This window comes from Bacillus rossius, chromosome 2 (genome assembly GCF_032445375.1).
Source record: "Bacillus rossius redtenbacheri isolate Brsri chromosome 2, Brsri_v3, whole genome shotgun sequence".
In the NCBI taxonomy this organism is placed as follows: domain Eukaryota; kingdom Metazoa; phylum Arthropoda; class Insecta; order Phasmatodea; family Bacillidae; genus Bacillus; species Bacillus rossius.
Genome location: NC_086331.1, coordinates 62,235,091 through 62,259,682, shown reverse-complemented (window position 1 = coordinate 62,259,682; position 24,592 = coordinate 62,235,091). Strand labels below are relative to the sequence as shown.

Here is a 24,592-nt window from a genome sequence, read left to right as displayed (position 1 = left end):
TAAATGCAAATGTTTTGAATGAGAAAAATTAACATAGGAATATAAGGAAGTGATCAAGGGAATAATTATTTAAATGTTATAAACGGGAAAATGTATTATGCAGAAACGTCTTAAGCAAGTTTGACTGTATTTCCCTATTAGCAAGGCAAGACTTTAGCAAGCCCTGGTAATAATTAGAAAAACATGACTCCAATCTTTAGACCTAAGAAACCAAAACTTATGACATCTGATCTTTCACCCATTTTTGGCTCAATTTTTTATGAAAAAATATACCAGCTAATATGGAAGGTACATATTTATCTTTCATTCCAATGATATCAATTTAAAAACCGTCTCCATTCTTTAAAAATGAAGAGCAAAATTCTTTTCATACAAAGAATAGAGTTATTCACTCCCCCATTATTGAACATTTTGGAAAACATGAGGTAGTGAAGTATGGGAGAGTGAAATTTTCAAGGTTTTTATTCACTCATACGTCACTACCTCAATTAAAAATGAAAAAGATCATGAAAGCAAAAAGCCTTTAGCATTTCCCATCAACAAATAAGAGTCGAGTGAAAGAATTAATTTAAAACTCACCTTTTTACAAGTGAGGGAGTGAAAAGGTAATAGACCTCAGCCCTGTTTCTCCACAACCGACTACCTCTGCAGAACCGAAGCAAGCAACTGAGCGTCTGGCTGGTGGTCTATAACAATCCCTTCCCATTCCCAGCCAATGAACCATGTTCCCTCCAAGCTACACCTCCAAACATTTTCTGTGAGAGAGTGAAGGGAAAATGTCTGGACATACCATTTTTAATTAATTTTATTTTACTGGCAATAATAAATAATGAGGTGTATAATAACTGACTAAATAAGTTAGTGTATTGAAACAAACAATTAATTGTTGATTGAATACAAATTTTTAAAGTGCCTTACGTAGGGGTTCAGACACGGAGGCGAAAAATTTTTTTTAAAATTGTTTTATTTACTACTTATAAATCTATTTTGGAGGTAAAATATAGCCTCCATTGTAGAACAAAAGAAGCTGAATAGTTCTGATTTTTTTCTCAATGACTGGCACGCAAGTTTGAGGTTGGAAAGAGACTGGACGTATGATTTACAAGTTTTCAGATAATTAGTCATAAGCATGACAATGTGAACAGTATAGGTTTTCAACAAACTTCTTAATTCCTGCTGACCAAAAATAATCTATTTAGGACATTCAAACAAAACATAGAAGTACTAGAATAAGCACTCCACATTATTTCTTGCTGATTTATTAAAATCCTACAAGGCTTATACATTAACTGCTTAAAACTTAAATTAAATTGCTTAAAAAAACTTAAAAACTCATGGCTAGGGTACTAACCACCAAATATCCATAAAACACATTGGAACACATTATAAATACGGTTGGCTCATTACACTTCCATAAGATACATTAAACTAAGAGAAAAATGACCATTAAGAATGTTGCACAGTAACTATAACGTCTATTCCAATGTACAACAATATTAATTTTTTTTATAACTGAATGGCTTATTGTAAAAGGGAATCTGAGTGTCACATTTTGAGTTAATTGTGTTTGTATCAACTGTATGTGCTACAATGGTCTTGATTCCACCATTACAACATGGACTAAACAAACAGGGAGGGCAAGGGTGTATATATTATATGGAGGGAGGAGGAGCCTGGGGGCTCGGCTTCCCCCCCCCCCTGAAATTAGAAGACAATTTAAATGTAATAAGTAGTTATTAGACACTACAATGCATCATCACATGAAAAAAGTTCCTCCCGAAACGATTAACAGTTAATAATGCAGGATAATGTTGATGGATCACTACAAAAATTTTATTATTAATTACAATGTTTTTAGACCCCAATAATGTGCTGATTTCATGATTGAGCATCAGTTTTTTCAGACAAAGTGAAACTTTGTTTGACAGGTATTACAATGAACATTTAGACTTTCAAAAGTAATAATGAAGTTAGAATCAAAACAAAAACTTTCATGAATACACCATGCAACAATTTGTCAGCTGAAATCACCGGCCAAAGCAGGTTATTTGTTTCCAAACGAATGTCTGTGTATGTGTGTTGGTGTGTGTTTGGTGTATATGTGTAGGCACTGCAAAAATAAACAAACCAATGTAAACTTGCTTTTCTTGAGCATGGTTCCTAAGTAGTTACTTCACTGCACTTCCGTTTGGGAGCACTGCAACTTGTCCTCAGTTGTTTACATTGGACTTTACGTTTTATACCTTCCCTTTTCTATGGTTCAATCTTATGCAGTTAGCTCGTGTGTTAATGTTTTCTCTGCTTGTCTGTTAAGTTGTTTAATATGTAACTCTGTTTACTGAGTTAGTGAGCATTTTGAATATTTTTGTATCTGCGATCATCTGTATTTTATGTTCTAAAATCTTAATTTGTTATTAAGTCAACTGCATTCGTAATGAAGAGACAAGCTTCTATCCAAAACGTTTTTACAAAAAACAAAGCATAAATAGACATGTTAGTGAAAGTGCTGATGTTGGCTGTGCCAGTACAATGTTTCTTCTGGTGTTGCAAATACCAACACTGTTGATCCAGCCCTAGTTGCAGAGGACTTGAACCAAGTAAGAAAAAATACCTATGATATTGGGAAATATTGTAAAAGAAATTTTTTTCATTCGTTAACAAATGAAGAAAAAATTCTGCTTGTAGAAAACGTTTGGAAAAATCAACCTGTATAGCAATTTCCTTCTACTTCTAGTAGTTCTAGTTCAAACCATAAGATCTTTTCAAATGAAATGGCTAGAAGAATTTGAGTGGTTGGCTTATTCTGAAGAAAAATCGGGATCTTTTTGTAAATATTCTGTAATATTTTTGCACTGCAAAGGTGTAGGAAAAGTAGATCACCAATAACAGGGGCATTAGTAATTATCAGGATTTTAGTAATTTGAAAAAAGCAAAAGCTTATGTTTCGTAAATATGAAAATTACACATATCATAGAACATCAGTTTTTGATTACTAAAGACACAAAATCCATTGTTACAAAAAATGTGAGAGGGTTATCAATGATGTCAATGCTCAATAAAGATTGAATACTGGAAAAAAAAAGACTTATCCAAACAATACAAAATATAAGATATTGTGGAAGGCAGAAAATAGCAGTAAAAGGTCATCCTGACGGTGGACTTAGAAGAGCCAGAATAAAATGACGGAAATTTTTTTAAATCATTGCTGAGATACAGAGCTAATAGTGGAGATGATGACCTTAAATACCAATTAATGACCAGTGGTGAGAGGAGCATGTACACAAGTTCTTTTATTCAAAATGAGCTCATTAGCATGTTTGGTCGCATGTTTGGTCATTTAATCTAATCTCAAATTGTGACAAATGTCACAAAGTCTGTTTTTTATTCAGTTTCAACAGAGGAAACCACTGATATTAGCCAAATAGAACAGTTTTCTCTTTCTGTACAGTATGATGAAGACCAACTATACAAAATTAGAAAAGATTTCTTAACTTTCATCCCCTTTAATGACATTACTGGTACAGGCTTAGCTAACAGTGTTACAGACCTTGTCAAGGATACGATGGTGCTGCTGCGATGAGAGAGCAAGAGTGGTACAAACTTCTATCAAAGAAAAACTACTACTAGCCGTGTATACACATTGTTCTTCACATGGTCTAAATTTGCATTTGTCCGGATGCAAGTAACATTCCTTCTGTAAGAGAAATTGTATGGGCGTTATCAAAGAAGTCTGCAGATACTTCTATATGTCAGACAAAAGAACTGAAATACTGACATCAATGATATCTGACTGTTGTCCTGAACAGAAAAAAAAGAAACTTATTTCACTATGTGAAACACAATGGGTGGAAAGGCTTTTATTTAAAGATATTTTAGAACCAATCCTTCTCTCTCTTTTGAAAATAGAAGAAGAATCAAGTGACTCAGCAGCACCTAAGGCACATACTCTTTCTATCAGCTGATTTCAATTTCTTATCAATCTTTTTTTTTTGAGCTGGATGCTGTCAACTTATCTGAGGAAAAGATTCCAAGAGTTTGTAGCTTTCAAACAGCATGCAACAACGTCCCTTACAGAACAGAAGAAGAATACTACCGACGAGCTGTTTATGTACCTTAGCTTGATGATTTTTGTAATTTACTAAGGTATGCTTTGAATCTCACAAGGAAACAGCTGCATCCTTACAACACATCCTTCCAGAATTTTGCACTATAACAGATTTATTTTCATTGGAAGCTGCTTTCAATTTCTACGAAGAATATTTGTCTCATAAAGAGGTCATGCAAATTGAGTTTATGTTATGGAAAGAAAAGTGGAGTCAAAAATATCTGAAAATCATCCCAAAACAGCAATTAGTTATCTAGAAAAATGTGACAAGAATTTCTTTCCTAACATTTATATTCTCTTGAAACTACTAGCAGTTTTGCCTGTTTCTCTTGCAACCGTGAAAAGAAGCTTTTCAAGTTTAAGAAGACTGAAGACTTACTTAAGAAATACATAAGAAAGTAGGCTTCATGGACTATCATTACTTTTGATCCATAGAGACATTAAAATAAATGACGAAAAGTTCTTGATAAGTTTGTTAGTATACAAAGAAATCTGGACTTGGTTTTGAAAACTTTACATAAAAAGACAGACTTTTTTTTACACATTCACTGTATTTCACCATATTTATAGCTAGAGACTGGAAAAATTTGCGCTTTCGATGACCTCTAGGATAGACTCCACAACCCTCTACATACTCAGGCAAATGCCACTTGCTCATTAGCTATTGACTCGTGACACTTGTCAACTGGGACGCTTGCGATTCGATACTTTTTTGGTTGAAGGTTTCCCATTGGCTAAAAGACCTTCAGATAAACTGTAAGCCAATCACAGAAGCAATATAAATGTACAGTTGTTTGGATTCTAGCATATCGTGAAATGAATCCGCGAATTTTTCCGGTCTCTATTTATAGCTCATTTGTAGCTCCATTGTACAAAATTTACTTTTGTTGGGTTATTGAGACTAGAGAAAAAAAAATATTTTTCATCAAAAAAAGTGAACACATTAAGTAAGTCAAAAAGTAAGGGACGTGAGGAAAATAATATTAACATGAATACAATTAAATGTTAAATACTCACATGTTATAAAACAACACACTATCATGTAATAAAGCATTAGTTCAGTTCAGTTACAAAAATAACTGGAAACATTATAATAGTAATAATAATAATTGGATTGTTTAGTCCAAACACTTTAAACCCCATGAAAACTATCCTTAATCATTGAAAGATAGTCACTTAAAACAGTAAGCTTGGTCATATTGGCCACCCCAAAATTATAACCTACTAGCAGACCCGGCCACGCGTTGCTGTGGATGAGTGATTTAGAAAGGATGTAAAAGACAAAATTTAACACAGATTAACATAACGTTTTCAATTCTATTTTATTATTGAATACTCTGATTACCTTTACTTATAATAAATCACAGTTCATTTTATTAATAAATACTCTGATTAGTTCTATAATAAATCACAGGAAAGGTAGAATTAATTAATACTTACAAATTTTTTGAAATGAAATAAAATTTGATGAACTCTGATTCTCTAGCTGATATTATTTGTTTTATTATTATAACTGTAGATTGACAGCTGAATATAGATATCACTAATTGTAAACACGTGAGAATAAAATTAAAAAAAATACAAAAAAAGCGAGGTAAAATAAAATTTGAATTGAAACGTAGCGCCATCTATGAGATATTTATGTCAGACAGTACAACAGTTGTCTGTAAAAAACTGATTTAAGGCGCCATCTGTTTGAGACTTATGAAACTTACGATTAATAACACCAATCAACATTGATAATCAGTTTATTATTAATTATAAATTATTAAGACCATTAATTGAAATAAAAACTATCCTATCTCTCAAGTTGGAAAAAATTACACATAAATGCCAATTTTCATCGAAATCGGTTGACTTGGTAAGAGTTCACTGGAAACAAACATCAGGACACTGGATTTATATATATTATATTCACCACTGAGGGAGGGACTAGAGTCCTGGACTTGAATACTTTCTAACACTAGACCCTGATAGCCTTGTTAGTAAAGCAGCCTTCAACAGTCCATAGCACAGCTGATAAGCTGAAGCTTTGTAAAATTACAAATTTGTGAATAATGTTGCATTTAAAACATTAGAAATTGTGGGAAATAGTGCCAAGCTTAAGGCGATTGGTGCATGGAAAATATTACGACAAAACTAATTTAACTGTACATATTTATTTTTGATGCTTCTTTTTAAGACATAATATACCTAGGATATTATTAATAAACTTTTTTTTACTGAGTTATGTCATTTTAAATGCATTTATTTTTATTCCAAGCCAGAATTATTTAGAAAACACATAATTATGTTAAACTTAAGTATAGTTCAAGAAACGAGTGTACGAATAGGTTTCTGCACCTATAAAAGTAAGAAAAAAAAAATTTCATCGTCAAAATTACAGTTTAATATTGACAATTTCCATTGATCACTGCTGGACTACTTCAGGAGCGATTTAAAGAATATATTTAAATGAAAATGAAAACATAATTGGCAGAACACTATTGAGTTATGTATATATTTTCATATCCTTTTGTTTTTGATACGATCCGACTCAAAACACGCCCTCTGGAGTGACAGTTCTAGTGCTGCGTGTAAAACTCTCGCCGCCGGGAAGAATGTCCCCGCGACGTGGCGCTGAGGGCGGCGCTTGTCGGAACCAGGTAGTCCGGCGGAGCTCCGGCCGGCTGGCCGCAGCCTGCGGGTGGGGAGGGGGAAGAATGGGGTGTAGAGGGAGGATGAGAGAGGAGGCCGAAGAAACGAAGGGTCTGTCAAGGTCGCGCTCATGGAGCTAATATACAGTAATACATCTGGAGAGGACAAGGGAAGGCCAGCAGAGGATGCGAGGTGAAGCCGGGTATCGGCGTTTGCTCCCTGCTTCCTACGCTGGAAGCAAACGAAAACGAGCCAAACTTGCCTCGCGCGGCCGAAAAATTCTCCAAACTAAACTCGCAACAGCTCCGAAACTATTAAAACAATCAAACTGAAAATTTTACTGGAGAATCTGTAAACATTTGTCCCCACATCGCTTTAATATTTTTTTTGAAACATGAATGCTTTTATTTTTAAAAATTAAATACCTATTTACTGCCAAAAAATTTTGTGAATACGCAGAGTAAATTACAACATAGAGGAAAAATTTTTGTTTGCAATTATAAGTGGGGGACACCAGCGTATGAAATAAGGAAGAAGCCTCAAATTTTATTTATATACCCCTTTTGATGCATTCAACCCCATACTTTTATTTTTACAGAGAGTTGAAGTGGGAATAATGTTTCAGTGGGTAACACTACCGACATATGTCTTCGGAACGCACTTCTTTTTGTTATTATACGTCTCAAAATTTATAATTTCATACACAATGTTTATAAAAACGAATTCTTACTTACCTCATTTAATCTATTACAAACCTCTTGTAATATACGTGAATTAGTAGAAGAACCAACGTAACATGCAAACCTTAGGTAAACACTGGTAGAGAATTGTTTGGAATAACTGTAATGCTATGTATATACTGACAATGTAAGAAACTTTCAATTTTATTAATTGTTTGCATAAGAATTAATAATTTAAAAAAAAACATAGAATAGGCCTTTATAGACTGAAAACCTTTCACGTAGTTTCAAGTTGCGTACATAAAAGTTTTTTAATATATATAATTACCAAATATTGTTGAATATATTTAACATTTTTATACATGTTACAACACACATATAATAACAAACCTATATAGTATATAAAAAGACAAACGCCAAATTTTAGCATTTTGTATTTTTTTTCTCTGTGTGAATAAAATAACAGTTCTTAACGTAGTTGCTAATACAGCACTATATTTCTAAAAAAAAATTACGAAAACCCCTGACATCATCACCATAACAATGATAAATTTGCAAAATAATTAAGACAAATCTTTTAATGCTACGAAGCACACTCTTAAGAGAAATGTTTTAAACTTATGTTGGGATGTAACTAATATCTTAAAAGCATTGTGAAACCGTTACTTTGAGGGAAACCTTAATATACCGAACACCATACCATCCTTTAATCACGATGATTTTCGCTTCTTAAGACCCATTTGTCTTCAAAATGCACTGTACTGTGTAAGTAATAAATCAGTCTTAAAATCAGTTACATAATTATTTTGTCTTCCTATTTCGTATTCTAATTGAGATAAATATCAGATAAGCATGTGTTACTTGTATCACGACATCAAGGTATTATTTATCAGTAATTAATATTTCATTTTATTTTTTTTGTTAACTAATGTGCATAGGGCAGTTCACTAGACATCACTACCTGTGTATAGTGTTGCGTTACACTTTTTAACGCATTAGAGTTTACATAAAATGATAAATCCAAAATTTTGTTTAAAAGTATAAATATCAGCGATCAATTTAATTAATATCCAGTATAACTCAGTCAGTAAAACATTCGAAAATATGTATAGGACCTGTTAACCTAAATATTTGTTAACAGTTAAACTGAACTAAGATGTGTTAGAGTGGTTTTTTCTCACTCCGTATATTAGAGGTATGGGACATCAAAATACGCATCTGTCGCCCATTTACTTTAAATACAGAATTATAAACTACATATTGTGAAAACATTCTGCAGCAGTTTTTGCCGAACGGAAAAACACGGATGAGAAGACAGACGAAATGTGTTTGGTAAGTGATTTTTCGTCAAATGAAATGGAACAGGACAGTACTTATCAGAATGAAATTACAGAACTACTTTTGTGCAAGGAAATGTATTTTACAAAGACATTTCAAGAGAAATCACCTTTAAATGAAATAGATCTTGCTGACATGGAAGAAATAGACTTAGATTTAGAGGCCAGGCCCCTTTCAAGTGACGAAATTTCTCTTGAAGGGCTGAAATATGTTTCTGGCTATATAGCTCACCGTTTCAGAAATAAATATCCTGACCTTGGCACTACGGATTTCAATTTAGACGACGATAGCTGGATACATGTACAATCAAAGGGTAACTTAAAATGTCCCACTAATGAATTTTTTGAATTAATAAAGATCGCTTAAATGTGTTTTGAAAATGTTCATGGCAACAATTTGTGCAAAAAAGAGCAGATTTTTGAATCACTGACTAAAATTCTTTGCGGAACTACTGAAAATAAATATCCAGAAAAAGTTATATACTGTTTTGTCAGGACAAGAACGTATATGCGTATCAAGTATTTGAACATAAAATATTTTAACGAACAAGACCAAAAACGCAAAGAAAGAAATAAGATGAGGAAAACTACCCTCTAAGATTTTTCAGTGTGATAGTGTCCACTTTCCTTCACCATAATATGTATGTTCATAATTTATTTACGATGTTATTTAACTACTATATTTAAGAAAATCATTTATTGTGAATATCGCAGCAATTATGTAGGGCTTAAGGTATTTATTGTATTCCAAATATTGAGTATGTCATTTTTATTGCCTTTATTAAAAATAAATATATGTTAACAATGTAACAAAATTGCGATATTTTTGTATTGCTATTGCAATTTCGTTTCTTGTAAACATTATTGTAGACTTTTTCATATTGAAATTAAATTTGCTATAGGGTTGTTTGTATTTTAATTTTACAGTTATAAGATTTTTTATATGTTGTTTACTGTTTACAAACATTTGAAAAATATTTCCTTAACCATACTTCCATTTCCATGGCAATATTCTTGTTAGCTTTTCGGGTAACTCTTCTACATGGATGATAAGATGGAGCGACATCTAAAACATATCACACCACCTTTACATAACTATAAAATTAAGAGGTGTTTTCTTTACATAATATTAAAGCACAATGTTTCCTTGTGGCGTAGGTGATTTAAAATTTCCATTTATCTTGAAAAATGGGCTTTCAGAATGTTTTTTAACATACAGTGTTTCGGAAGGATTTTGAAGAAAAAAATTGACTACCCGTTTTATTTTTTTGCAGCTGAATTCGGGCACGTGCATGAAATATAATTAATCCGTAGGAAGCACAATGGTTTAAAGTATTGATGTTGAAGATTTGAAAAGATTTATTGAAATAGTGTGAGAGAACGAGCGAGTTGAGTGAGAAGATGTGCGGGAGTGGAGAGGTTAGCTCTCAGCCACATGTGCGCAGTTACGGACAAAAAAATAATCCATTCCGCCTCCCCATGGCGAAGGATGAGTGAAAGAGAAACCTGCTAAACCTTCCCCTCCTCCGGGCACGATAGAACCTTATCGGCTGTGTGTTAGAGGGAGAGCGAGATACAATCTTCGAGGTTTTGTTAGTTACCGCTAGATGGCAGGCCGCAGAGCGACCACCAGCAACACCCTTCCCGTATGAAGGCCCTCTCGCCACTGACGAGCTGGAACTAAGCTCCTGACCTCCCTACATAGTAACGATCACCCACATAGGCATCTAGATTATTTAGTGATCATATGATACAAAATTCATTGTTTTCGGGCCTGTGACCATTTTTTACCGTGCACCAATCGCCTTAATCTGTGCAAACACAATTTAGATGAATTCAGCTCCTTTTATGCTATTGAAAATTATAAATATCAGGGATAATGTTGTGTACTCTTTGTGTGTAAATATTGTCAGTAGGTTGGCGGGTCTGGATTGGCAAGTGGTGTGTTGTTGTTGTTGTTGTTGTTGTTGTTGTTGTTGTTGTTGTTGTTGTTGTGAAGGTGAACTGGCGGGAATATGGACAATGAGTTAAAGGAATGATGGCAATAGTGCAGTAATGTGTTCGGGTAATTAATTGTGTATTAATGTATTGGTGAGGTGAAATACAACATTGGCGACGAGGGAAAAGGATGTACGCGATTCCGGGATGGAACTGGTTGAGTAACGGGAAATTGTAATTGATTGAGGTTATGGACATTGATAACCCCTAATGGCTATGTTTAGTTCGTTTGGCGAGTTCGTTCCTGGAACAGATACATGGAAGACATATGTTGAATGCCTACAGTATTATTTTGTGGCGAACAGAGTTAAGGAGAAAGAGGAACAAAAGGCAATTTTCTTTATTGTTTGTGGCACGGAGCTATATCACCTGGTAACATCACTGGTATCGCCTAAAGCAACCAGTGAAGTGACACTTTCTGAGGTTTTCGGGCTGTTGTCCAATCATTTTGAGCCCACTCCAAGTGAAATAGTGGAAACATATAAATTTCACAAGCGGGATCAGCTGGAAGGGGAATCGGTGGCAGAGTATGTGGCAGAACTGCGGCAGCTCTCTACGCATTGCAATTTCACAGATCTTGACAGAATGCTACGGGATCGCATAGTCTGTGGGGTAAGGGATAGAGCAGTGCAGCATACCATGCTTGCTAAGGCGAAATTGACGTATAAAGAGGCAGTGGACTTGGCTACAGCAGCAGAAACAGCAAGTCGGAATGTGCACAATTTGTGCGGAACAACGAATGACTTAGTTGGAGCATTGTCAGAGTTGCGAACACACAAACATGCACCAAACCCTAGACACATATCCGAAAACCCAAAAGCCTTTAACAGCAGGAATGCACCGGACAGCAGTTCCACCAGGTGGGGGATGGGAAATAAGCTAGCGACAGAGCAGTCACAATCATGCTGGCGATGCAAGGGCTGGCATAATCCACAAGTTTGCAGACATCAGGGTTCAGTTTGCCATTTCTGTTCCAAACGAGGTCATCTAGAGCGGGCATGCATAACAAAAAAGACTCAAACCTCTAGCAGGGGTGTGGTCAAGGGGACGAAAGACGGGAAGGGTCGTGCGAATTACAGCATGAAGGAGGATTATGATTCTTCAGAGCATGAGGCGGCAACATACAGCTTGTATAACATGGGTACAGGAGCATCAAATTGTCGACCACCAATCGACATGGAAGTATGGTTACATGACAGGCGGTTGAACATTGAAGATGACACAGGTGCAGGTCACACTATAATTAGCAACGACACATTCAAGCTATTGTGGCCAGAGGAACCAGTGTTGCAAGATGCAAACTTGGTGCTCCACACATGAACCCAACAAAAACTGAAGGTGCTGGGATCATTAGAAGTAAATGTAAGAACTAAATCGGCATCAGCTAGGTTACGGTTCTTAGGGGCTGATGGGAAGGGTCCAAAACTGTTCGGTCTTAGTTGGATGGAGCCCTTAGGGATAACCATTGAAGGAGTATATAGCTTGCAGATGGGAAAGGTGGCAGAAGTGATCAGGGAACACTCTAAGGTATTTGATGTTGTGGAACTGGGTCACTATACTGGCCCACTGGTGAGCATAGAGGTACCGTCAGACGCCAAACCAGTGTTTCGCAACAGCCGGTCTGTAGCTTTTGCCTTGGCAGAGAGTGTGGGGAAGGAAATTTACCGGTTAGTTGAACTTGGGGTTTACGAACCAGTTGCTTATTCACAGTGGGCAACACCCTTAGTACCAGCTCGCAAGGCTGATGGATCAGTACGAATATGTGGGGACTATAAGTGTACTGTCAACGTGGTATGTAAGAAAAATATTTACCCACTACCCACCATTACTGAGGCATTTTCCAATTTAGCAGGTGGGAAAGTGTTCACCAAGTTGGACTTAGCGGAAGCATACTTGCAGGTAGCAGTGGATGAGAATACAGCAGAACTCTTAACAGTAAATACAATGAAAGGGTTATTTAAGATAAAACCTTTTGGAGTTTGTAATGCGCCAGCTATTTTTCAGCGTTGAATGTCAACTTTACTGTCAGGTATTCCTGGTGTTGTAGTCTTGTTGGATGATATATTAGTTACAGGACTAAATGAAGAACAGCACTGGCAATGGGTGAAGCAGGTGCTACAACGAATTGAAGAAGCCAGGTTGTGGCTAAAGCAACCCAAGTGTGTTTTTGCGGCTTCTTCGGTAACATTTTTAGGTTACAGAGTAGATAGTGATGATATACACCCAACAGATGATTAAGTGAAGGCAATCCACAAGGCCCCAGCACCTACCACTAAGAAAGAACTACAGGCCTTTTTAGGCTTGTTGAACTTTTATGAGAGATTCCTACCTGGCAAAACAAGCATATTGGAACCCTTACATCGGCTGCTGGATCACGGGAAGGTGTGGGAATGGACAGAAGGACACGACAAGGCTTTCAGGGCTGCAAAAGAACTTCTACAGTCAGAGGCAGTGCTGGTGCATTATGATGCAAGGAAACCTATCATATTAACTTGTAATGCTTGAGAATATGGGCTGGGTGCTGTATTGGCCCATGTCACTGAAGATGGTTGTGAAGCACCAATCGCTTTTGGATCAAGGACCATTCAGAAAGCTGAAAAAAATTATGCCCATATCGATAAGGAGGCCTTGGCTATCATGTTTGGGGTTACAAAGTTCAGGCAGTATGTGACAGCACGGCCGTTCACGATTGTAACAGACCATAAGCCGCTTCTGCGGCTGTTGGACCCCCAGAAGCAGATTCCTGACATATTATCGCCAAGATTGTTACGTTGGAGCCTGGGGTTGTCTATGTATGATTACCATATCGTCCATAAACCAGGTACAGGGATAGGACATGCTGATGCTTTGAGTAGACTTCTGATAGCTGCTTTGGCCATCGACATCCCAGCGGTAGGAGATGTCCTGATGCTGGAAGCCCTTCCCGATCCCCTTATCGAGGCTACTCGGTTGGCTAGATTGACAGATGAAGATCCAGTACTCAGCAACATGAAGGAAAATACATTATCTGGTTGGCCCGCAGGCAAGATTACTGACGAGCTTCGCTCTTATTGGAGTCGTCAAAATGAGCTTTCCCTTTACAAAGGTTGCCTGCTGTGGGGAAGTCGGGTGGTTATACCTACAGTGGTACGAGGAAGCCTCATGAAAATACTGCATGCAGGCCACGATGGGATTGCACGGTCCAAATAAGTGGCAAGAAGTTACATGTGGTGGCCTCGAATGGATCACGACATTGAACAGTGGGTGGGGGAGTGTTGTGAATGCCAGAGCTTAAGAGCAAATACACCAAAAGTAAGGGATGTTACATGGCCTCTCGAAGAAAAGCCTTGGACCAGGCTGCACATAGATTTCTTCGGACCCTTTCAAGGGAAGGTGTTTTTGATACTTGTGGATGCATACTCCAAATGGCCTGAGGTGAAGTTAGTACCATCAGCATCATCTGCTGCCGTGATAATGGAGTTGAGAGGAATATTTAGTGTTCATGGCATTCCGGAGTGCATGGTGTCCGACAATGGTACAGCTTTTGAATCGCAAGAAATGAAGTTGTTTGCAAAACGAAATGGTATTAGACTTGTTCAAGCAACACCATTCCACCCGTCAAGCAACGGGCAAGTCGAGCACATGGTGCAGACAGTTAAAGGGAAGTTGAAAAAGCTGTGTAATGGAGATTGGCAGACAAGGCTAGCCAGGACACTTTTTGCACTTCGCACAACAGCAAGTGCTGGAACACAAACCACTCCAGCCGAAATGTTAATGGGAAGACTGCTACGAACTGTGTTGGATCAGATACGCCCTCAGACAGGTGTAAAGGAGACCCAGCCATTACAAGAGGCGTCCAGAGGACCAGAGTGGCGGCAGTTTCACGTCAACGATCCAGTGCTATTCCGTAGCTATAAAGGAAACGAAAAGTGGCTGTCAGGAGTTGTGAAGTCAGTGTGTGGGAGACTAATATATGAAGTAACAGATGATGATGGAGAATCACACAGGCAACATGTGGACCAACTGGTGCACAGAAAAGAGATGACCATTCCAGAAAAAAGCTTCAGGCACACCAGGGTGATGGGACAGGCTTTGATACAGGGCCTAGAAGAGTTAACAGGAGGACTACCAGTGCAGATGGAGAATCAACAAGACGACCAGCATTTGACAGGGGCCAACGTTGATGAGAATCATGGGATGGACAAGCAAGAGAACCAGAATGAACAGCAGCCATCGGGGCTAGACAAGGAAGAGACAAGTCAAGTTGTGAGTCCAGGATCGAGTCCGTTCCGAGGATTCACACAACCGGATCCATCAGGGGAGGTTCAGTTTAGGAAGAGAACATTTCACAGACGTGTGATATAACGTCCAGCTAGATTCAAGGACTATGTATGCAAATAACTTAAAGAGGGAGGAGGTGTTGTGTACTCTTTGTGTGTAAATATTGTCAGTAGGTTGGCGGGTCTGGATTGGCAAGTGGTGTGGTGTTGTTGTTGTTGTGAAGGTGAACTGGCGGGAATATGGACAATGAGTTAAAGGAATGATGGCAATAGTGCAGTAATGTATAATGTATTGGTGAGGTGAAATACAACAGATAAATTAATACAAAACAAAGTATTACATTTTTTGTTGCATATTTGCTATTGAGCTATAACGTATTAGCATAAGTCTGTGGTTCTTTGCTATATAACATTTAGGATAGTTCAACATAAATTAAAATACACGTTGCTGAGTTTGTATTGCACAATTTGTAATCTAGGTGCTCCAAGAAATGCTTCAATCAGTTTGATGAGATTGACTGTGTGCAGTGTTAGAGGTTATGTAAGCAGTGAGCACAAAGGATGAACAAGATCTACAAAAAAAGTGTATTCTACTGGAGATGATAAAATGCAGTTGCCAAATACCAATAATTAGAATACTCTTTGGAAAAGTGAATCATGAAAGCCAGTGAATGGATAAGTGTTATGATACATTACACAAATTTAATTTCAAAAATACCTCTGATCTCATGCTACCAACCAACCGTTCAAGCATATAAAATGGGTAGTCGCCCATCAAGGAACAGAAGATTATACTTAAAAAAATGTTCTGTTACATACCTTCTTGACTCAATTGATTTCTATGGGTTAATTTTGTGGCCAACAATTGCAGATTACACAAATGAAGACCGAATAGCAAAATTAAATTTAAATTAACTTATAACCTTTGAAACAAACTGAATTTTACAACAGAAAATGGTAATACACATAAAAATTAATCATTTTTGTTCCTTATATTTATATTGAACTGTTAATTGTATTTAAAAACAAAATGAAAAATTATATCAGTTATAACAGTAGCAAATTCTATTCATATTCCTGTTTATTGTAAAAAAGGACACAAATACAATAAATTAAATTAATTCTTGCATCTATACACTATTACCTACGCCTGAACAGAGCATGTATCATCCACATATGCCACTGACAAGTTGATACAAAAATATAATTCCTTTCATTACAACAATTTCCTTGGAAATCAGTATTTCACATGGATACCTTTTTACAATAACTCAATCAATCTTTTGACAATTTTTACTATGCAGTTAGACATGTTCTGATGTATTAATTTTTGAAATGTCATAGTTTATTTTCTTGTTGTGCAATTTTTCATCAAAAGATCTGCACTAATTTATATTTATTTAAAACATGTATTTAGTGGTTGTTACCCCATTTTAATATTTTACTCAACCAAGGATATGTAAAGAAACCAAAATAATTTCTGAAAATAACTGTACTAAACAATTGTCATTAAATTAAAAAAAAATAATACTCCTACATAAAATAATGCTAAAAATGCAATACAAGAACCAAAAACTTGAAATAATATCAGCCTTAAGGCAGAACCTAACCTATATCATTACTAGGCCTGTGCGAATATTCTAACTTTTGAATAGGTATCAAAATGAGTAGTTTATTATTCGTATTATATTCAATTTTGAATAATAAAACCTAGAAAAAACGAATATTCAGTCATTTATGAATTTGGCTGTGCGGGATCTTGAAAGTCGGGAAAAATTTCGGGATCTCAGATGATTTTTCGTCCGGCGGGAAAAAATTCCTACAGGATTTTCGTAATATTTTAGGGTTATTAATGTGGAGTTTTTTTGCTACATCTGGCCACATAAATTTTGAGAAGACTAATATAGTAAGATTTAACACATTGATTCAGAACCATTACTGACACTCGGAAGGTCATTAAAAATATATTAGAATCGACAGTAAACCGATAAGGATAAATATGTATAATTTAAAATCAAAACTGCGTGGGTGTTAAGTTGACAGTTTTCAGATCAGAGGGTAGAAACATGGCATGCCAGCATCAGTATTAGTTCCATTCAGAACTTGGCGGAGAGAAAAGACTTGTAAAGATCTCGAAGAAAACATCTGGTCATATACTCAAAGCAAAGACTCCTAAAACCTAAAAATTTATGACAACATTTTTCTGGTGGATGATACAAGTGAAGGACGACTGACCCGGATACTGGCTCACATACCCACATTCCTAGCGCAGTGACAGCTCATGCAATTATCTTCTCCTCCCCCCCCCCCCCCCCCCCAAAAAGGTCACACTAAGAGGAGGGAAAAAACTTAGTTTATTTTACCAAGCACACATTTACTGAACAGAAAAAGAGAGGAACATTTTAAGCAGCTACTGTGTTCCTACACTTTAGTTAAAACAAGCCAAAAAAATGTAATCCATAAATAATGATTTATTTCCACATAGTGAAAAATTAAAACAAACAAGTTTAAATTTTTTTTTGAACTGCATCATATTTAACTATAGATTAAAACTGCTCACTGTACATTCGTTTTAACCCCACCCTCTTGAAGTTTCTTCACACACACTATGATTGGTTCGCTTTGCACTGTTTATTAAGTTGTTTTTTTTTTTTTTGCAGTTCCTATTTTGATTATTATGAAAAATAATTATTTATATTTTCCTTTCAAAATTTAAATATTTCAACAAATTTTTACCTATAGTAATTGTAGCTAACTTAACCTAATCTACTTTTCAATTAGTATTATTTATCTAATTTTCCAGAAGCCAATACACTACACTTTCTTTCTATATGTATTTGTTATAATGTATGAAAAAAAACTTTTTTTAGTGGGATTCTAATTCTTACTATTGGAATTCGATTTTGTATTTGAGAATAATTCAATATTTGTATTTAAATTCAATTTGAACTATAAAACTGATATTTGCACAGGCCTAATCATTACCCTTTCATTATTCTTGTACAAAAATAAATAGATAACCTTTTTATAAATATTTGTACATTTGAACTTGTAATCACAAACAAGTTACCTATATTGATAATTAAAATAATTTACATTAAATTAGGACACTTACTGCATACACTATATATGTTACCATGTTACACAACATCAGTTAAAAATACATATTCAAAAAATCATGATTCTTGTCACACTTATGGAATGTGTCTACCAAAAACTAGATCAGTTCAGACAACGTAATTTTTTTAAAATCTTTGTTAAGGAAATTGTTATTACTCAACTCATAATGACTTAAAACATTATCAGAGTAAGCTCCTGATAACTTGGGAACCAATTAAAAGCCAAATTTTGAGTGATAATGTGGATGGCCATGGTAGTGATTAGTACAATTTAAATATGTTAGCAAGTGAGTGTGGTAAATATCATAAAACAGTTGAAATGATTGCTATGACCGCAAGCTGTGCATGGGACGGAGAGGCTGTGCATGTACGGCAGGTTACCTCACCACTCTCGCCAACTTCTACACATGTGGTAACTGTATGCATGTCTAGTCATTATTCATATTGTGTTTCATGTTTTTTTAGTAATTTCATTAATGTAAATAACTCACTAATGATGCTTTTATTACTTATTACATCAACTACAATTATTAAAGTGAAAGTGACAGTTTACTTTTTACTGTGTGTATTTTTTCTTTTACAGCAGAGCACCACATCTATAGGACACAAACTCCTGCTCGCTGCATTCATGCCAGCGTGCTGAACACGCTCGATAAAACTTAGCAACATTTTACATTGCATGTGATCACCCTTTGTGTCCATCACTGAACATTTAACAAACAGCTGTATATTTCAACTGCAAGCAATCACAACTAAAACACACTATCTTTACATTGAAAACACAAATTTACACTGGAACTTATTGATTAGCAACAAATATGCAGAAATAATGTTTTAGCCAAATTATTTGATCTGAAAATTTCAACAAAGAATGCTTACAAGAAATGAGGTAGAATTTCAAAGGCATATCAAAGGTATACACCACAATATCACTCAGAATATGAGCAAACAATTGGTCCTTAAAGGCTCCGTCTAGCAAAAAATTCTAGTAATTTTATTTTCGTGTCATTAATTATTTTATCATTACAGCTCCATTACATTTTTTTTTTGTCACAAATTTTGTCACCAGATATTTTGTTTACTAAGTATTATGTAAAAGGCACACAAGGATTCATAATTACAATCACTTTTCTGGCTTTTACAGCTCACAAGTATGTTTATTAAATATCTGGTGACAACATTTTTAGTTAAACATAAAATGCAAAAGAGCTATCATGTTGAATTTACTAAATAGCCCTTGGATAATGGTAATAACAAGAAAATGAAATAAAAAATTTGGCATGTAAGACAGAGCCTTCTAGGTCTGGAGCAAAATATTACTCTGTGGATTGCTATGTGCTACAACACCAAATAAAACACAATATATTATCACCTAGATTCAAGATTGTGATTTTCACTCAAATATTTTTCTGTAACGTATAAAAAAAATACCACCATACATAAACCATTGCACTTGTGCTCTGCCGACCTTGAATAGTTTCTGTTGCATATACTGATAATCAGTACACCTTTACTCACAGTTTAGACTGTTTTTACAGCCTAATATGGAAAAAAAAATTCTTTCCTGCTTATACCGTTCACTTTGACGATCAAGTGTTTTGTCTCCTAAATACTATCAGCTTGTTCTATAACATAACTTTCACGCTGCCACTACAGCTTTCCGTACCTGTTGCGGTACTTTTCTGAAGAACCACAGTACTCGTTGTAAATCAACTTGAAGAGGAACAGGTGGAAGATGATGATGAGAAAACAAATGGAAACCCAAAACAAGGTTGGCAGCCCTCCAAAATGATGGCCATGTTTGTGAAGTGCAATAACATGGTGTTCGTGAGGTGGTGCTGGAAATAAAAAGTTACACAATATGTTGTAACTTAGAGAAACAAAATATTTTGTACATAGAATATTAAACATTTTAAGATGATAGCTGCAATACATAAAACTCCAAAAATACTGAGAATTAGTATTTTCATCTTAAAGCATTAAAGGGTTTTACCTTTCACACTTTTTATTTGTATTTGCACTCGAACTTGGAGATACTAGAGTATAAGATGGTTGTATGATTGTAGGTCTGTCACAAATTTCCACTGAAACTGAGATACCTAACAGAACTTGTATAGTGAATGTGTTCACAACTTTGTGTTTTGCCAATTTATTACTGTATTCTTTGAATGGTTCTTGCAATACAGTTAGTTAATAGAGTTTTGTTAGTAAAATATAATTTTTTATACTTTCATACAACTTAAATAAATTTATAATGATACCACAAAAATGTTTTTAATGCCTGCATTAAACTAAGGTGAAAATTTGTGATACAGAGCACTATCACCACAGGATTCTTTAAGGCTACCTTCTATTGCTGCTTTTGTAATATTGTGCTTACAGTTTATCAATCATCATCAGATGCTATGATCCATGCTGTTCCAAGAGCCATTGAATGAACTACTAGTGGAACTAACCACCAAAAAATTTTGATTGGACAGTACTTTTGTCTAGAAGGATAACTGGTAACACTAAAACCATATTTGAGAAATTAATATATTTAGTATTTTGTCAACTTAGAATATTTTCTCAACAAAAATTAATTTATACAAAAAATGTTTAATAAAAATAGGACTTGACTGAGTTTGAATTGAAAAAGTTTCTAATAACTTCAAAAATATCCAATGGATCATAAACAATTGAGGCACTGACATTGAAAAGGAGGTAAGTGCCATTTTTTACCAACATGACATTTACCCAGGAAATCATTTCCAGTCACAAGGCCAATAGCTCTGAAAAGGAGGCAAGTGCCTATGACGTTTCATTATTTGTATTCAATTAGTCGTAAAGTGACACTGAGGTAACTTCATTACAGTTGGCATAGAGAAAGAGGTAAGTGCCACAACACAACTAACAAGCAATAAACTCCATGCCACAGTTATTGTTTGTATTTATAATGGTATCTATGACATTCACACGTTCACGTCTTTATTAATTATCTGTGATACCGATTTGTTTACATTTAATGTGACATCTTCCTTGTTACATTATCTATGATATCAATACGGTATGTTTACATGTTTACCTTTCACTTGAAGATGGCACGAAAGAAAACTGATTACTGTTTACCAGATAAGGTAAGTGTAAGGGAAATATTGTTTTATTAATTGTACGTATGTTCCACTGTATTGTATTCAAATATAAGTAACAGTCAACTGTACCGATTGTTACACTTTTGTTTTAGGCCAGTTGCAAATGTCGCTACAAGTGTTATTCTCTTACAACGAATGATTTTCGGATTCTTCACTCTGAGTTTTGCAGTTTAACACCAGAAGCACAAGGTACATATCTAATGAGTCACATTAATTTGACGAACTATCATGGAGGCGTCACGGTAAATATGACGATGCTTCCCAAAGTAAAAGACAAACATCCGCAACATATAATGTTCCATCAAAAGGTGGAAACATACAGGTGTGCCACAAAACATTTAGAGAGATATTCATGATTACTAAAAAGAAAAATGAAAACCTTTTGACACGTTTGAAGAAAGGTTATGTGGTATTCAAAGATGGTCGTGGAAAGAGTTCTGCTTCACGAAGAACAAAATATAAACATGATGATAAACATCTAATTAAAAATTATATACTTTCATTTCCAAGAGAAGAGAGTCATTATTCTCGCCACAAGTCCTCAAAGGAATACTTGAGCCCTGACTTAAATATACAACGCATGTTCAAAGCATTTAAAGAAAAATATCTGAATACAGCTATAGATGAAAGGTTTTATTGTAGGGTATTCAAACGGAAATTGACCAAGTTAAGTTTTAAAAGGCCAAGGACGGATACCTGCCGAATCTGTGATAAGTTAACATCAGAAATAAAGTCAGTAGTTGGGGTAGCAAGATTCCCCTTAACTGCTAGTCGAGAACTTCACCAAAGGAAGGCAGAAAAAGCAATGAAACTTCTTTCTTCCTTGATTCTGCAGTGTCAATATCCTTCAAGTTCAGTGACAGTTGTAGCCATCGACATGCAACAAGTTATGTTCACTCCTGCTTTGACACATAGTGATATGTTTTATTCGAGACAGTTGTCCAATTACAACCTATGTATACATGTAGGGAACACTTCAAGAAGTTACATGTGTATGTGGCATGAAGATATTGGGGTGCGAGGACGAAACGAAGTTGCATCCTGTTTGCTCAAAGTGTTCACATCAGAGTTCACACCAAACAAACATCTAGAAATTTGGTGTGACAACTGTGCAGGGCAGAACAAAAACCAAATGGTGTTGATTGCTCTTATTTTACTTGTAGTGAAAGGGCACTTTACAGAAATTGACGTAAAATTCTTGGTCACTGGACACTCTTATATGCCTCGTGATCGCGAATTTGGTGTGATTGAAAAAAGGAAGAAGGTTTGTAAGTGTATGGTGCCAGAAGAAATTCATCAGATGGTGAAAACAACAAGACTTCAAAAACCGTTTATCGTGGTTCCGATGGAAAGAAGCGATTTGTTTGATGTTAGAAAAGCATGTGACAATTTCATAAACACAAGTTCATTGAAGATATCTTCGAAATCCTGGATAAGAGTCTCCGAGGGAGATCTGCCCAAGATAAAAACAAAACAGAGCTTCAATGAGGTGGAAGATTGGGAGAACATCATCATCTTCAAGAAGGGAAAGTACAGTAAGTTTAAAGACATAAGTGAGTTTGACATGCAAGAAAAATCTCTGTTACTCAATGAAGAAAAAAAGAAGGATCTACTGAAGATGCTGCCATACATGGACCAAAAGTACCACAAATTTTATCAAGACATTTGTAAATAATGTTACAAAAATGTCGGCGGTATTATGATTATTTGTTTAGTTTTTAAATACTAAGGGTATAATAAATATTTGTCACCATTCTACATGTGTGTCTGAAATGACAATTCAGTCCCTTAGACAGGGCAGCTGGCTCCTAAAAACCTGCATGTCATTTATTCTATATATTCTATATATCTTTATATATATATTTCTTGTGTGCGTGTGTATGTCACTGAACTCCTCCTAGACGGCTGGACCGATTTTGATGAAATTTTGTGTGTGAGTTCACGGGGATTCGAGGATGGTTTAAATTCACAATTGGATATTTTATCTCGATTCTGAGTTAAGAAAAACTAAAAAAAGACACGCTTTAAAAGCAAAAATTGCAACGCATTATTAGAAGCCATTAAGTTTTGCTATTGTAAGGAACTAAGTAGAGAGTAAGAAAAAAATAAAGATCCTGACAGTTTATAGTGTCGCCATATTTGTTTTAATTTTCAATACCCTTTTTGTGTATTACAATTTAAATTGCAGAAAAAAATCATGTTTCATAGCCACACAAATAGTGAGTTTGTGTCATTTCTCTATGTCCACGAGGTCTCGCCGCATCAATTTTCTCCTTGGAGCGAACCCGTCCGCTTAATTAAATAAACAGCTTTTATCGTTGAATGATTTCATGATTTATTTAATGAAAATATGCTCTCATAAAAAAATTAGTTAGATAGACATTCAATAGGTGTCTTTCTCTCACTCTCTCTCTCTCTCTCTCTCTGAAATGTATCTAGCTTGCTCGCGGGTCAGTAATGCAGACAATCTTTACATTCTAGCTCGAGACGGAAAAAACAGTAAATGTGGTTTACAAAGACATTTTATGAAGTGTCTTCCCGTCATTACATTTGAAAGTAGAAACATATTTACTCAAAATTTAGGTAGTAACATATTTTTATTGCAAAGACTGAAATAGAGGTGAGAAAAATTATCATTTGTGAACATAAGAAAACTACTACAACTGTATCAACTGTTATGTTATAATGTTTAAATTTCTAAATGGTGCAAGATAATACAAAATTCCATGCGGAAAAAGTCGTTGGCAGCAGATACGTATAGTTATAGGTGTGGGGCTATGCATGCTGATTTTTCATATACTGCATGGATGCGAACATGTAAGAATAATCTATCTATCTTACTATAATAAAACAGTACTTTTTCTGTCTGTCTTTTTGTACGCGATTTTGATGAAATTTTGTGTGTGAGTTCACGGGGATTCGAGGATGGTTTAGATTCACAATTGGATATTTTATCTCGATTCTGAGTTAAGAAAAACTAAAAATATACGCTTTAAAAGCAAAAAAACTAAGCATTGTTGATAATTAGCCTCCATGGCAATGGGCTTTTGCATTGTTGTTGCCTTCTGCGTAACCATGGGAAAGGTTTTTGGTAACGGCAGTGGCGTGCCCAAGAGGAGGGGTATGTATAATGAGAAGATACAAAATGTCCAGCGTAGAAATACTTACCGCCATAACCATATCTCACAAAAAGTACATTTGGGCAGGACAATGTCTGTCGGGTCCGCTAGAATGATATATAGAGAGATAGAGATATAAATAGAAAGATAGAGAGAGTTATAGAGATATACATAGAGAGATAGAGAATTAGAGAGATAAAGAGAGAT

General features: G+C 35.4%; 1 protein-coding gene across 3 annotated transcripts in view; it reads right to left on the bottom strand.

Moving 5' to 3' along the window:
• The window catches only part of LOC134529322 (uncharacterized protein KIAA2013 homolog), a 138,981-nt gene that overhangs the window by 23,889 nt on the left and 90,500 nt on the right, over positions 1–24,592 (bottom strand). For 2 of the 3 annotated variants that reach the window (XM_063363265.1, XM_063363267.1), the window contains 2 exons: positions 19,802–19,973; positions 9,523–9,825 (listed from right to left, as the gene is read on the bottom strand). The exons of the other annotated variant lie outside the window; for it this stretch is intronic. In XM_063363265.1, coding sequence (XP_063219335.1) covers positions 9,798–9,825; positions 19,802–19,973 — 200 coding nt within the window. In that variant the 3' untranslated portion in view covers positions 9,523–9,797. Of the gene's footprint in view, positions 1–9,522; positions 9,826–19,801; positions 19,974–24,592 lie in introns of those variants that run through there. 3 annotated transcript variants of the gene reach the window in all.